Below are 13,478 nucleotides of genomic sequence, written 5' to 3' on the forward strand. Positions count from 1 at the left end.
TTTTATCCAGACCCTCAGATCCAGATTATTTCTAGCAGCAGTAAATCAAAACGACGCGCATTGTCATCCATGAGACACCCTGCTCACCACTTCCACCTAATCACGAAGTCACCACACTGTCACCGTGCGCAGCATCCGTCTTTTGACGAATTTGCCAATTCAAAACCCCTGCCCCGACCGGCCTCCCATCAACAGAGACCAGCATATAAGCCTCGGTCCACTGACTACTATGCGATATCACCCACGAAGGCAGTTGCGTAAATAGCTGAATCAGCTGCTGATATTCAAAATAGGGCCCATCAGGCCCTGGATCGTTTATTTCCTTGAAGCTGAGGTATGTATTGAAAGCGCGGCTGTTCACGAAAAAAAGGTCTTGTACGCGCTCATCCTTGGAATACGGAGCTGCTTTGAGTATCCCTGTGAAGAGCGTCATATAGACGTTGGATTCGCCGATTGCGCGGCCGTTGAGCTCAAAGGAAAGAGTTGTGCGACTATTGCCTAGATCGGTAGTCGTAGCATCCGACGAGGTGTTTAGTGAGACGGACAAGCTTCCTTCTTGCACGCCTTGGCCAGTCCCATTGGTCGTGGCATTTCCGATGCTGAGAGCGCCATATGCACCAGTATTGAACCCAACAAATCCTACTAAAGTTCCCTGCCAGTACAACTCATAATTCCTGGACCGGAAGTCATTCGAAGCGACCATCAAATGGACAGCTTTGTAAATCCCCCACACAGCATATTTTCGGATGGCCAGGGCAGATTCAACGACCATTGAAGGTCCGAGGATGTCAATCGAGACATGCTGTAAAGAGCGCCATGTCTGAGATTGCTGTTCTCCATCAAAATCGTCAAGAGCGAGGTTACTGAGGGCGTGGAGGGTCAGCATGAGAGTGTTTTGCCGATTGAGTACGGGTTCATCAAGCGGGAGAGTTGGTTTACTTGTGAAGTCGTTGGGGATGACTGCGGCGAGGGTCGAATTAGGAAGGCTGTTGCCAAAGCTGTCCTCAAGGAGGGTGTCTGCCGGTAAGGTTAGGGGGCTTGGAATAGCTCTGGCTAGGCTCAACAAGCATATGAGTTGAAAAAAGGGCTGTTTGGAGAATTTCCCCATCGTGTGAGCAACTTGGTTGTACTTCGAAGCAATAGATGTGACGGTGGACCAGAGGTGGTGTCTCTACAGGAGAAACAAATTTATGTGAGTGGAGAAATCAAGAAGTCACCAAGTTCACTGTCACTTCGACAGACGCCGTGTAATATGCGAGTAGGCGACATGCGAGGCACACATCCACATGCGCCGGTGGTGCAACTTGGGATTGGAGGCAATTCACATGGACTGTTCCGCAGGAAAACACTACAGTAGAGCAAGCACATTGGCCTGCGCCATCAACTGGGATGGAATCTGTCAGTCCTTTGGAATACTTGACGAGCTGTGCAAGGAGCGCTGGAAGAAGCCCACCTGGGCCGCTCAAATGGCGTATGAGCGGAACAGTAAAGCGAAGGCAAGGTCCGCGGAGACGGGCGAGCTATTCGTACCGACCGACCCACAGCTGAAGGCCAGACACTTCAAAGAGATCGCTTGGACCTCAAAGACTGTGTGAGCTGAATGATGGCAGCGTTTTGACACACGGTCCTCAACGTCAAGTTTTAATCCTCGACGGGTTTAGAAGTGTATGTGAGTATCGATGCTGGAATACTGACTACTGTCGGTGACTCTTCATGCAGCAATGATGAAGATTGGCGATGACTCGTTCTCGGTGAGCTGAAATGCGGTCGGAGACCAGCTTACTGCGCCATCTCATCATGGCCCACACTGCGTGCTGGAGCTGCTTGTTTCGTGATCTACTAACGACTACCAACAATCAGAACACCGGCATTCAGGTCGACTTATGCCGTCTAAGCAAGTTTGAGACTCTTGAAGAAGCTTTTTTATTTACTATGTGGCCGATGTACAGACCCTAATTTGCTGTTGACATCTTTCGATGGCACCAATCTAAATTACGAATACTCTTCAATCTGCGTACTCCCAGATCTGACTGTTCTTTGTGCATGTCATAAGCTCTTCTCAACTTCCAAGAAAAAACAAAGCCACTTTAGAACAAAGGCAGGAGTCTTAATACACATGAACACAATTTTCTTTCAACACGAAAATACTGTACACATAAAGATACATGACGCCAGAAGTCAATGGAGCTGAACAAAGTATTGAGAGGTGTTGAAGAGTCAAGTACAAGAGGCTTTCCGTCCATAAAGGATCCTTCCTTAGTCTATATATCCACGTGCCTACCACCTTCTTCAAATATTTCCGAACTCCACTCATTTCTCTTCACTTGTCAAGTCTTAGAACACTTCATTCCCGTTACTCAACAACAACCAAAGAAATCTCTTTACACGACTCGATTAACCGCAACTGGCTTTCTCACATCAGCATGCCTAAACTCACTCAACTTCTAGGAATGAAGAACCGCGACGAATCTCAAGGCAGATCAGAAAAAGACGCCGACTACCTGGCCCGAGTGGTCCGAGAAAATGCCAAACGACACAACTTCTCAGCTCTCACATTCCGCTTCTGCTACCAACTCGCCCTCGACCTATCCACCGCCGAACTCGCCCGCACGATCGCAGCTTCCGAGTATCCCGGAACCCCGCTCCACCGCTACTCCGAGCTAGAATTATCCGCAGCTTCCGTCTACATGGCCTCGCATGTTCGCGGTGCACCGAAGACTCTGACGGAGGTTGCGCGGTTGACGAAGGTCAGTTCGGATACCATCCACGCGCTGTACACGGAGCTCTATCTCGCACAACAACGACTCAGGGATGCGGACTGGCATGATATATTCGGCGGCCCACGTCATCTCACGGCTGTTGAAATGCGGCGTACTTTGACGTTTCCACCACTCAAGTCTTTCGGGCGTCCAACGTAGGCTTTCGAAGGAACTTGACAGGAAGCCAACAACGAGGGAGCGCGTGATGACTTCTTCAAAGAAGCTGTCGATGGCGGGCGTGAGCGGATGTATTCTAGCATAATGGAACTTGACGGAAGTTTCAGTTGACACTGTGAGAACTATGTTTGAATCTATATGACGAATTCATACCTTTGTCGTAGTCTCTGATAGTGTTGCCAGCAAATATTGAAGTCTACTCTCTCCTGCTTACGAGTCATCAGGCTCTTCACTTCCACAAGTGTGGAACCTGGTTCAAGCATGCATGCCATTTTCTTGATTGATCACTATATTCCAACAACCACTGTACTGGGAAATCTTTGCCAGTCTGTCAGAGACTTGGTGTGCTCTAAGTGCTTTAGCAATCAAGAGCCACGCCCGTCAAGTACAAACAGTCCTAGACCCTTTATCGCTAGCGCCATTAAAGAACCATCACAGTCAGCCGGGCATCAGCCATCAGCCTTTGCTCAATACTGGAACAGATGTCTAGCTCCTCAATTTTCCAAAAAATAATTGCATATCCGTAACGTGATGGAAGATATACGGGTGGTTCAGCTCTGCGGATAGGAGTTACTATTGTCTGATGGCAAGGGTCGTAATCGAAGTGAGGCGTTTGGGAGGGCCCTGGCGTCGGAGCACCGGATGGGAACGGCGCAGTATCACGAATCATAGGCCCTCGCTTTCTTCGAAAAGGTAAACCAAGACTTGCTATCTCACTGAAAACGGAAGCCCGCATCTGCAGATGGAATTCCAGTATGCATAGCCTCGACTAGCGACTTTAGTCTGAATACACCGAAGTGGTTCTCATTGTGCAAACCATTTAGACCACCCCAAGGAAGCCATCTATTCTTAACCTGCCATTCCATTCAGCACTGTTGAATAGTATGAAGTCGACGTCTAGCGAAGCATAGAGCTGACTTTATCAGTCTCCAACTCTCGGAAGAAACTGTTACACTGTCTGAGTTGGCGAAGGCGATGACGAATCGACTGCCCGGGCCGCCTTTTTCGGCTTGTGCTTCAAGCTGTTAGGCTGATCGAAGCATCAAACCTAGATTAAGGGTATTGGGCCTGATTTTTGAAAGGTTTCTTTGCATCTGGTCGGACGTCATCCGTGTAGTCTCTGCAAAACGTGGGAGCGCTACGAAGGATGGCGACGGAGGAGCTGTCCTGTTGGGTTGTATGCTTCTTCATGGATCATGGTGGCTAATCAAGGTCGCTGGGCCCTGGAAAAGTGCGAGAAGTACGACGATTGAGTGCAACTAAGCTTATAATGAGATGTGTGGTGTTGATACGCATGGCACGGTGAGAAATGCTTGACGGTGTTGAAGCGACAACATAAGTTACTACCCAGCCACTGAATTCGGAATATCGAATACTGAACCTCACTGCGGTGCTGAGATAATCGCCCAGATAGCCCATTGGAATTTTCCAGCCTTCAACTTCTTAGCCTAGAAAAGGAGGTTGTACCGCACTATGCACCGAGAGAATTCGTAATCCAGTATACACAGGCGAAGCCAGACGCTAGTTGGCATCCACTGCACAAGTCTATCCTCGAGACCTCGTCTCCATTGCTAGTGAGTGTTATGACCCAAGCTTTCCGACTTTCTTGTGGCTCGGGAACAAGCTCCTTTGCGCTGTGTTGCAGTAACCTCTCACATCCAATATCCTCCTAGTTGCCTTTGCCACGATAGCCTACTGCCGTCAGCATTAAATTTGATGGGCAAGATAATGCCGCCTACTCTTATTTCCCAAGTTTCGAGTCTTCAGTCCGACGGCCGTCGCCTCTGCGTCCGAACGCACAAGTTGCACCCAGCGGCCGTGCTTTTGCACCAAGCCCCACACAGACAGCAGCGAATTTGAACTTTTCAGATTGGTAGTAATCAAACCCCGGCCTTCCAGGACTTCGAGACAAGAACCGTAGCGTGCTTAGTGATTAGGAGCGAAGAGGAGTCGGTATCTGTGCTCGGCGACCAACATCCGTATTCGCTTGATTCGACTATCGACGCCGATGCAGTCTTGGGCGGGGAGTGTCCTTACGGAAGGAGGAAGGTGTTCGACGGAGCAACATCAGAGATGGTTGAGAATCGTTTGGGAGGTAGGTGAGAATCTGCAATCTGAGTTCGATGGGGAGGGCAAGCAGCGGAGAGCGAAGTGTGTCCGACGTCTGCATAATGGCCTTGTGAGGGTATGAAAACTTTCTGACAAGCTCATTGACTCCAGCGGGTAGACCAAATACAAGTGCTTTTGAATCCGATCATGTTTTCACTGGTTTTGTTCTTGACCTCGGCAATTGCTTGCACTGTCTTCTTGACCATGGGTCTTTTCTAATATGATAATGAGACGTTCTCATCAACTCGAACCCGACATCTTGGAAATCGACAGGCTCCAAGCCAAGAAGCGTTTTGGGGCGGACAGTAGTCACAGCCATGAGTAAACTTTGGATTCGCTTGATTTGTCCTGCATACGGATTTCGGATTTTCTCTGATCAGGTGCGGTTTGCAAACGTCATGTATTTGTCGAGCGACATTTTGCGCTCGATGAGAATATGGACGAGAAAGCTATGGACGAGTCGAAAATCTTAGAGAGTGAAAGGAACGTCGGATCTCTCGTGGTCGATCTGAGAGGCTTCCTACGGTAGGACGGAATCCTCCTGTCGAATAGGTGAAATATCGTTGACGAGGCCGTCGCCTGAAAAGAGGTGCATATGTCAATCTCGAGGAATCTGTTTGAGATTATGTTCTTATCGACTCTGCGCCGAAGAGAATATCCTGTCGGGCAGACAGAAGTCTCTGCAGGAAAGCCTTTCACGTGCAGCAATAAAAATTTCAAAGGCGTTGAGCTCAAGCTCTTGTGGCAACTGACTTTCACAGGTTGAATGAATTGTCCGGATTGAGTTCTCTCACGCTGCCCCCCCAGAAACACATAGCCTCCAATGACATCTAGCCAAGTTCGGATATCACCAGAATTGATTGGAGGTCAAAAGAAATGTACCATGAACCGGTATTAAGGTACAATTTAGAGCAGAAGAGGTTGTCTCGGTTCTACTCATGCTTGTAGACTGGGTAAAGGCTCGCTGGTAAGGTCAATTGTATCCAAGGAAAAGAGAACGGAGCAGGGATCTGAAGTAACACGGCTGACTGCTGATTTGAAACGTTGTGTCTACTCTCGATGATCAAAATACAAGTGGCGACAAGTGACCTGGCAACGATAATTTGAAAGTGTGTTGAATTCTTAAGCTTGTAGAGCAGTGAGACAGCATATCGAGGCTTGAAGAGAAAAATGGATAGCATGGCTGGAGTGGAGATCTAGCGACTGTGAATGCAATCTCGAAGATAGCTTAGACTTCGAGAAAATCGAAGGCTGACTTTTAAGCAGATTTGGAAGACGAAAGAATCATGGTTACCAGGATAGAACGGTTGAGGCTCGGGTGCTACGCCAATGCCAATATAATCTTCCTCATTGGCTTCTTCCCCTCAGTCGCCGTAAAACTGCCCAGATGGAGGAGAGGGCGGTGTGTTCCTGGTCTGAAATGCCGGAGACCAGTTCGGAGTAGGTGGAGAAGGTGGAGAAGGCCTACGGGAAAGACTGTGGAAGAAGCTGTAGTCCCTCGATCATCGAGGACGATATTATGACTGGTACTAGAAGGCGTGGTCTGCTTGAGCTGAGGGCTCTTTGCTACTTATGGAAGACTCGTAGGATCTGGTTTTGCGAAAGCTGTAGTGGGCATTTCTTTGACTAGCTTTCGAAAATTTAGCATCATCGATTTCGTTTTGAAGAGATTCAGATGACTCTGCTCTGATTCTGAGCTGTTTTTGGTAAAGCGGACTTGTGACTGCAGCTTGGACACTTGCTCATTCCCTTCTCGGACTTCTGATCCCAGTTGACGATTCTCCTCTCTCGAAGTAATCAGTCGTCTGTCAAGCTCATCCGCCTTACGGCTTTCTCCTCGGACTTCTGATTTCAGCACGAGATTCTACCGTTCCTTAGTGGCGATGTCTTCGAGTTGAGCCTCGAAAGTCTCCGAGTTAGCCAACCTGATCTCCGATTGAATTCCTATTGCCGTCCACAATTCCTGATCCTTCTTCTCTGTCATCTCCCTTTGTATCTCGACGAGCTGTTTTGTTGCTTCCGACCGGTCATTCACTGATTCTTTTAGCCAGATTTGTACATGATTGCCTGCGAGTTCAGATCGATATATTCGAGATTCTCACTTCGCCCAGCTCAATACTCGACCTTCTCTGTTGCAAATTTTTATAGTTCCCTTCAGAGCTCATGATTGTGGCACAAAGGGCAATGACCAGTTATTATCATGGAATACTTCCACCTTACTATTCTGTGAGAGCCCAAAAGGGTATCAAGTGCTTGCAGTTCTCTTGCCTTTTCACAGGCTAAAAAGCCCACAGGGTACGTACGTGGAGACTGAAACTTGTCACCGGCCTTCGTCACCAAGCCAGTTACAGACCAATGCGTAGATTGAGCGACATCATTTTGTTGATGTTGCTACACGCACACTGTTAGTCAAGAACTTCCCGTTCGCGAGCTCTTTTCAGATTAAGCCTCAATTGCTTGATCTCCATGTCAAGGTCGAGTTCTGCGATCGCCAGCCCTGCTGGTCCAAATTTTAGATCTGCAGCAGCCTGCGTATGTGCTTTGACATCCACTTCTCATCTTTTGATCTAGCTCAGTGTGAAGAGAGGCTCGTATCATATGATGAGGAGCGTGTTGTGCTTATACTCCATTTCTGCAGATCGTTGTATCTCTGTGTTGTATCGATTGATGAATACGTCCCAATTATTCTTGGCTTTCTGATGTGAGATAACATATATCTCGACTTTGGCAAAATTGGAGGGAGCACTCTGGATCATGCTTTGATGATATCTTGAACTTGCTTGCGTACTTCAACGATAACTTTCGACAGAGGGGCGACATCGTTTGCTGACCTTTGAAGCATGGTAATATCCTGAAGTACTAGAACACCTTTTTTGTAGCATCTGTTAATTCGTTTCGGGTCGAAAATTGCTTGTTATGTTCGAATTTCCGCCAAATAGCAGCCCGCTTTGCTCCATAGAGACTTCTGAGGTTTGGTTCGAAGATGCTGCACATGCAAATACTTGTCTTGTAGTTCACTGAAAACTTTCGAGGCGTCCCTTCTGATGAAACTATGGATTTCAGGTGAATATTGATTGCTGATAGCTCGAAGTGAGCTTCGAGGTCTCTTCACTGATGTGAAGTTTGGCAGCGGCTCGTCAATGATAGGGTTTTCCTTGGGAGCGTTAGCTAGCTGCACTGCAATGCTATTGTCCGTATACAATGGGGTCTATCATTCTTGATGCGCCATCTTGTGCTGATGAATGATTTGGGGTGAGAAAGGAGGCGGCGAACCCAAGCAAAGAATAAGGCCTGATACTTAATTGAGCAGTTGACCAAATCGTGCTCATTTGGAGGTGCCTAATCTGTGCGTGTAAGGTGCCTAATCTATGCATGTATAGACGAAGGTCTTCCCACTCCATCTCCAAAGTCAGGTACTATCAAAGAGTGGTGGTGGCCTCTTGGGAAAGGGAAACCCTGATTTGAACAGTAGTGTGATCAAAAGCTGGTCGCAAAGCCCAATCACAAAAAGTTTGACCATTCGATTTGTACTTTCGTATTGGCGATGTCTGAACTGTGGAAGTTGGCTTGCATGATGAATTAGGATCTCGCAAGCAGCTCCACTGATCTGCCTTGTATCCTCTTCGGCGATGTAAATCCTTGTCTCTAAGGCATCGGCCCATGGTGAAATGTTGGGAACAAGCCATTCAAGAGTCTTTCACCCTACCGACTAAGATATAGAGACTGGAAGCTGGAGAACATTTTCGAATTTCAAATAGGAATGCTAGCAACTGAGGCAGATTGTACTGAAGCTATAGATTACATGACCTCCAAGATATACCATGGATAATCTCGACTCACCGGAGCATGAAGAGGGGAAGCGGGATCGTGTAACAGCGGCGAAGAACAAACATCCTCTCGACATACAGACAAGACAGGCTTCTGCGGCGAAAAGACCACATGGCAGAAAGCTTACCTTATCACCAGCAAACATCTCCCCAGAAGACCGGGCAGCGAACATTGATGACTCTCTCTGTCAGAGCATCTCCTAATGATGTTTGCCATTAGCTTCGACGTCGTACTCTAGATTCCTCCGTTCTAAGTTGGGGCAGAAGCAAGCTCCTCAGCCCATACTGGCACTATGTCGCATGAGACCTCCATTGTCAGCTTTTTGAGGCATGCATACCACAGCCATATCAGTTGGAAGAAGTCTGCAGATTTTGGCTTGAAAGCTGAGCGTGAGTTAAGATAGATTGATAGATGGTAATGAAGCGTGTGCAATGTGACACAAGGCAATTTCTCTCGCCCCCAGATGGTTGCGACCCCTCGTTCATCCCCAGCGAAGTAATACATGAAAACGAGTTGATTTCCGCGTTCTCATATACAAATGCATCATCATCGTAGTCAACGCACCCTCTGCAACAGCAACCCTGGAGTGATCTTTTTCCGCAGCACAAGTGCAAAGAAGTTAGGATGGGCATATCTATGAACTTTCCTGGGCTCAAAAGCAAAGCATCGCAAACATGAAGGATGCCTTGCAAAGGCCGAGGATTTATCTATATAGTAAGCAGGCTTTCAGTGAAGAAGTGGACACAATCCAGAAGGAATCTCAAGAACGCCCATAACAGCAAACACTGAGAGGTGACAAAGTGCAAAGTATATCATTGCACATCAGAGCAGATGCAATGCTCCGAGCCAAAGCTGCAAGTAATCATCGGCCGGCTGGTACCTTTCATTGTGAGAAAGTTGCGCAACCAGAACAGCATTGGTGACACAACGTAGAAGTCTTGTATGTACAAGCTGTTGAAGCGAAGACATACGTATGTAGGTAATGAGAGATGTGTAAGGTAATTATGGTGCGTTTCGGGAGTGTTCGAGAGAAGGATCCCATCTGTAGCCGAAGGTGAAGAATTCCCTATGAGTGCACGAGTGAGGAGGCAAGAGCCAGGCAGAATCAGCATTTGATGTTCATTGGGTGACCTCTGCGGCTTTGGTTTCGCAAGCAGACGTTCCCAGCATTTTCGTTCTTTCGTAGATCAACAGGAGAGAGGATCTCCAGCTCAGCCCTAGAGCCTCGCGCTAACCTCAATTCACACTAGGGTCGCTTAAGCCCCACACTCGATTTGCATGAGCGAACTTCATCAACGACAATAACTACCATCTTCCAGCAATCGCAATCATGGTAAGCGCGGACTTTTGGAAGGGATGTTGAAGCGAAGAAGCTGACCTCCTACCTAGGCACCCGCAGCAGCATCTGCCGGCAAGAAGCAAAAGAAGAAGTGGTCAAAGGGCAAGGGTACGTTGCGCCTTCATTCCCTCACACTCTCCGTTCTCCAGTCCTTCCACATCATCTCTGCCTGCGCAGAGGCATTGCCTCAGACCTCTCGCTGATCCCGTTGTCGCTCAAAAGTCAAGGACAAGGCCAACCACGCCGTCATCCTCGACAAAGCCACCTCCGACAAACTCTACAAAGACGTCCAATCCTACCGTCTCATCACAGTGGCCACGCTCGTGGACAGACTGAAGATCAATGGCAGTCTCGCAAGGAAGGCGCTGAATGACTTGGAGGAGAAGGGTCAGATCAAAAAGGTGGTTGGACACAGCAAGCTGAGCATCTACAGTGAGTTTTGACCAGGCCGTTTGGGAGTTGGGAGATGGAGGCTAATACCTGGATAGCGAGAGCTGTGACTGCTGCTGAGTAGATGCGAATATGTGGATGAGGGAAGGAAATGTAGGTGGTGGAAGCGCTGAGACTTGTGTACGCCAGGCCATTTTCCAACGGTAGCATCAATGGAGTACTTCTGAGATTCACTCGGGGAGCTTCATGGACATTTCAAAGCTTTTACATGATGTAGCACACAGACGCCGTTATCCGCAGACAATACAGACAGCCCTCATCCCCTTCCCCCCACCTCCTCCGCCGTCCTCCGCGGCCTCCCCTCCCTCGCCTTCTGACACAACTCCTTCACCTCCCCCCATCCTTCCCATCCAGAACCCGGACCTCTATCTACCTTCCCAACCTTAAAGTACTTCCCATCTTTTCCCCCATCAAACATTCTCTCCCAACCCCTCACAGTCTCCTCCACCTTCTTCCTAGCCGTCCTCTTCTCCCTTTCCCTCCGTAGCTTCCTCTCCCTTCTCCCTTCCTTTGTAGGATCATCTCCCGCCTCCCCCTCAAGAGGCATAAACATCTCCTCCACGCCCCTCAAATCTCCGTTCAGATCCGTATCAAAACACCCTGTCACAAACGACCTCGTCGCATCCCTGCCTGCGAAGAACGAGTAGCTACCGCCCGGGCCGTAGAAGTGCGGGGAGGCAGAGACGTCATAGATGGTGCCATTGACAGCAACGAGAATGGGAAGAGTAGGTTCGGTGCCATTGAATATGGATAATTGAGCGTCTGTCAGATCGTAGGGACCGCGCTAGGAGAGGCGGAGTGTTAGCTGCGAGTCTGTCCATGGAAATCGGAGAGAAAGGACCACGAGTAAGGTCTCCTCACCAGCCAGGCTTTTATCCTCGCCGGCCTCGTGATTGCAGGTCTATAGCCCCAGAGTATGGAGTCGCCGGTTATGAAGTAGGACAGCGTGCTGGAGAGGAGGAAAAGCCCGCCGAGGACGCGGAGGATGTCGAGAAGGGAGAGGCGGCTGGGGCCTTCCTCTGGGTCTGATAGGTAGGGTTCGGGCTTGGAGGTGGAATCGGAAGGTCCATCTTCGGCAGTGAAAGGAGCTGCGGAAGGAGAATGGCGGTCTTTGGGTGGTAGGTTGGCGCGTGAGCGCAAAGCGGTCATTGTGGACGAGGTTTACGGTACTCTATCTTTGAAGCTAAGTTTGTGCTAGAGGGCAAACAATAGAGGTGCAGTCCTTTCCAAATCTCACACACGAACACTCTTGCTATCTTTCTTAAGCCAGAATATGAAGCTCTTCTGGACAGTATTTGGCGTTATGTTCTGGCCAACATCCCTTAGATATCGTCCATTGATGTCAGTCGTAGGTAGCTGACATCGGCGAAAAATCAAGGTTCTTTGCCACCATCCTCTATGAGTACTGCAACATTACAAGTTATCGTTGACCTACCTTTTGGACTTGAAGCCCATGTTGACCTCTTCCCGTTCACATGACTTCCTGTAATTTGTTATCTTTTGTGGCTCACAAGCCCAAAACTTTTGCCGCTGCAACTCATTGGTTCCTAATTTTGAAAAAAAAAGTCGGGGCTGTATCCATAATGACGCACCCAACTCGATCCCGAACCAGCTCGATGCGTCGGGTTGGGTACAACTGGGTCAAAGGTATTCAATCTACGGTAAGGCATGCTTCACATAGTGCGGCTTCATGTTAATCAAGATGGCGAAAGCTAGGATCTTTCTACCAAGTACGCTGACGGCTAGCTAAGTTTACATCTTTAAATGTCACTATCGTATAAATGAAGTGTGAACAACTGTGGCTAGAAGCCAGTCAAAGTACATTTGAGATTGTCGGAACGAGTTTCTTGGAGAGCCAATCCATTGGTTGGCTACAGCGCTCACACGGATGCCTCAAAAATAGTATCACATAAGCAAAATCCTTCCTTCTCATTACTCTTGCGAAGGCATTCGATTTTAGTGTATGCAATGAGGTCCTGCTGAGGCGTACTCATTGGCCTGCGACGTAGAGTTGCATGAGACCTATTAATGAAAGCTCTCAACATGGTTCAAACTGTTGCCGAGCAGGTTTCCATCGAGCTTGACGATTAGCCTGGCGACATCCAATTCATCGAACAACATAATCGTTTTACAAGCTCTCAATGCCTTTCAAAATCCTCAGCACAGAAGTCTAGGTACATAATGGAAATGGGTTTGCGGGTTTCGATTTTCATGGGCGCTTCCGAGACTGTATCGACAGCGCACTGACTTCGCGCTTGTGACTCCTAGTAAGGAGACGAATCTCGTGTAGAACTTCGACCTCTATCTTCTGACCATTACCGCCTAGACCGCTTGTCACCATGAGTACTAGTCCACAGCGTCTACACAACGGCATTAGTGAGGTTGGACACTGAGAACAAGTCTTCACAATTACACTTCTCTCTTGGCATTCTATCCACCCGACTGCGTTCGAATGTACGTATTCGACGTTGGATAGAGCGACAACGAAGGTGAGGAAGGTCTCGAACCATGGCTTGTGTCCGGCTTGAAAAAGCTTCCACTTGAGCTGCTTGACCATATCATCATGTTCTCTTCGCAACATCATCCGCATGGCTTCCTCGATTGATGGTCTATGGCCGGGAGCAGTGGTCTATTTCCTACATAACCTGATACTGCATTTACTACCTGATCAATGCCCAGAGTCTCTTGTCCGTTGGGGGTGTGCTCCATCAAGAAACTTCCGGAGTGTCCTGACTAGCTTTCTGATACATTTGCGGCGACAAAAACCTGGGGATTGGCATTAAATGCATAGCTATAGGTCCACCGGGCAGGCTGTG

General features: G+C 48.4%; 4 protein-coding genes across 4 annotated transcripts; 2 read left to right on the top strand and 2 right to left on the bottom strand.

Annotated features, from left to right (window-relative positions):
- Positions 1 to 100: 100 nt before the first annotated feature.
- HO133_006352 (uncharacterized protein) lies at positions 101 to 1,108 on the bottom strand (the record flags this gene model as incomplete). The annotated part of the gene is made up of 1 exon (XM_037297250.1): positions 101 to 1,108. The coding sequence occupies one exon, from the start codon at positions 1,106 to 1,108 to the stop codon at positions 101 to 103; it is 1,008 nt and encodes a 335-aa protein (XP_037147375.1).
- A 1,315-nt stretch (positions 1,109 to 2,423) lies between these two features.
- HO133_006353 (uncharacterized protein) lies at positions 2,424 to 2,918 on the top strand (the record flags this gene model as incomplete). Its single annotated transcript, XM_037297251.1, has 1 exon — positions 2,424 to 2,918. The coding sequence occupies one exon, from the start codon at positions 2,424 to 2,426 to the stop codon at positions 2,916 to 2,918; it is 495 nt and encodes a 164-aa protein (XP_037147376.1).
- A 7,285-nt stretch (positions 2,919 to 10,203) lies between these two features.
- Positions 10,204 to 10,726, top strand: HO133_006354 (uncharacterized protein; the record flags this gene model as incomplete). Its single annotated transcript, XM_037297252.1, has 4 exons — positions 10,204 to 10,206; positions 10,263 to 10,320; positions 10,435 to 10,644; positions 10,701 to 10,726. 4 exons carry the CDS (start codon positions 10,204 to 10,206, stop codon positions 10,724 to 10,726), a joined length of 297 nt encoding a protein of 98 aa, XP_037147377.1.
- A 192-nt stretch (positions 10,727 to 10,918) lies between these two features.
- HO133_006355 (uncharacterized protein) lies at positions 10,919 to 11,811 on the bottom strand (the record flags this gene model as incomplete). Its single annotated transcript, XM_037297253.1, has 2 exons — positions 10,919 to 11,446; positions 11,524 to 11,811. The coding sequence occupies 2 exons, from the start codon at positions 11,809 to 11,811 to the stop codon at positions 10,919 to 10,921; spliced, it is 816 nt and encodes a 271-aa protein (XP_037147378.1).
- Between the last annotated feature and the right edge of the window lie 1,667 nt (positions 11,812 to 13,478).

Source organism: Letharia lupina (genome assembly GCF_014066315.1).
Source record: "Letharia lupina isolate WasteWater1 chromosome Unknown contig_24, whole genome shotgun sequence".
NCBI classification, from domain to species: Eukaryota; Fungi; Ascomycota; class Lecanoromycetes; order Lecanorales; family Parmeliaceae; genus Letharia; species Letharia lupina.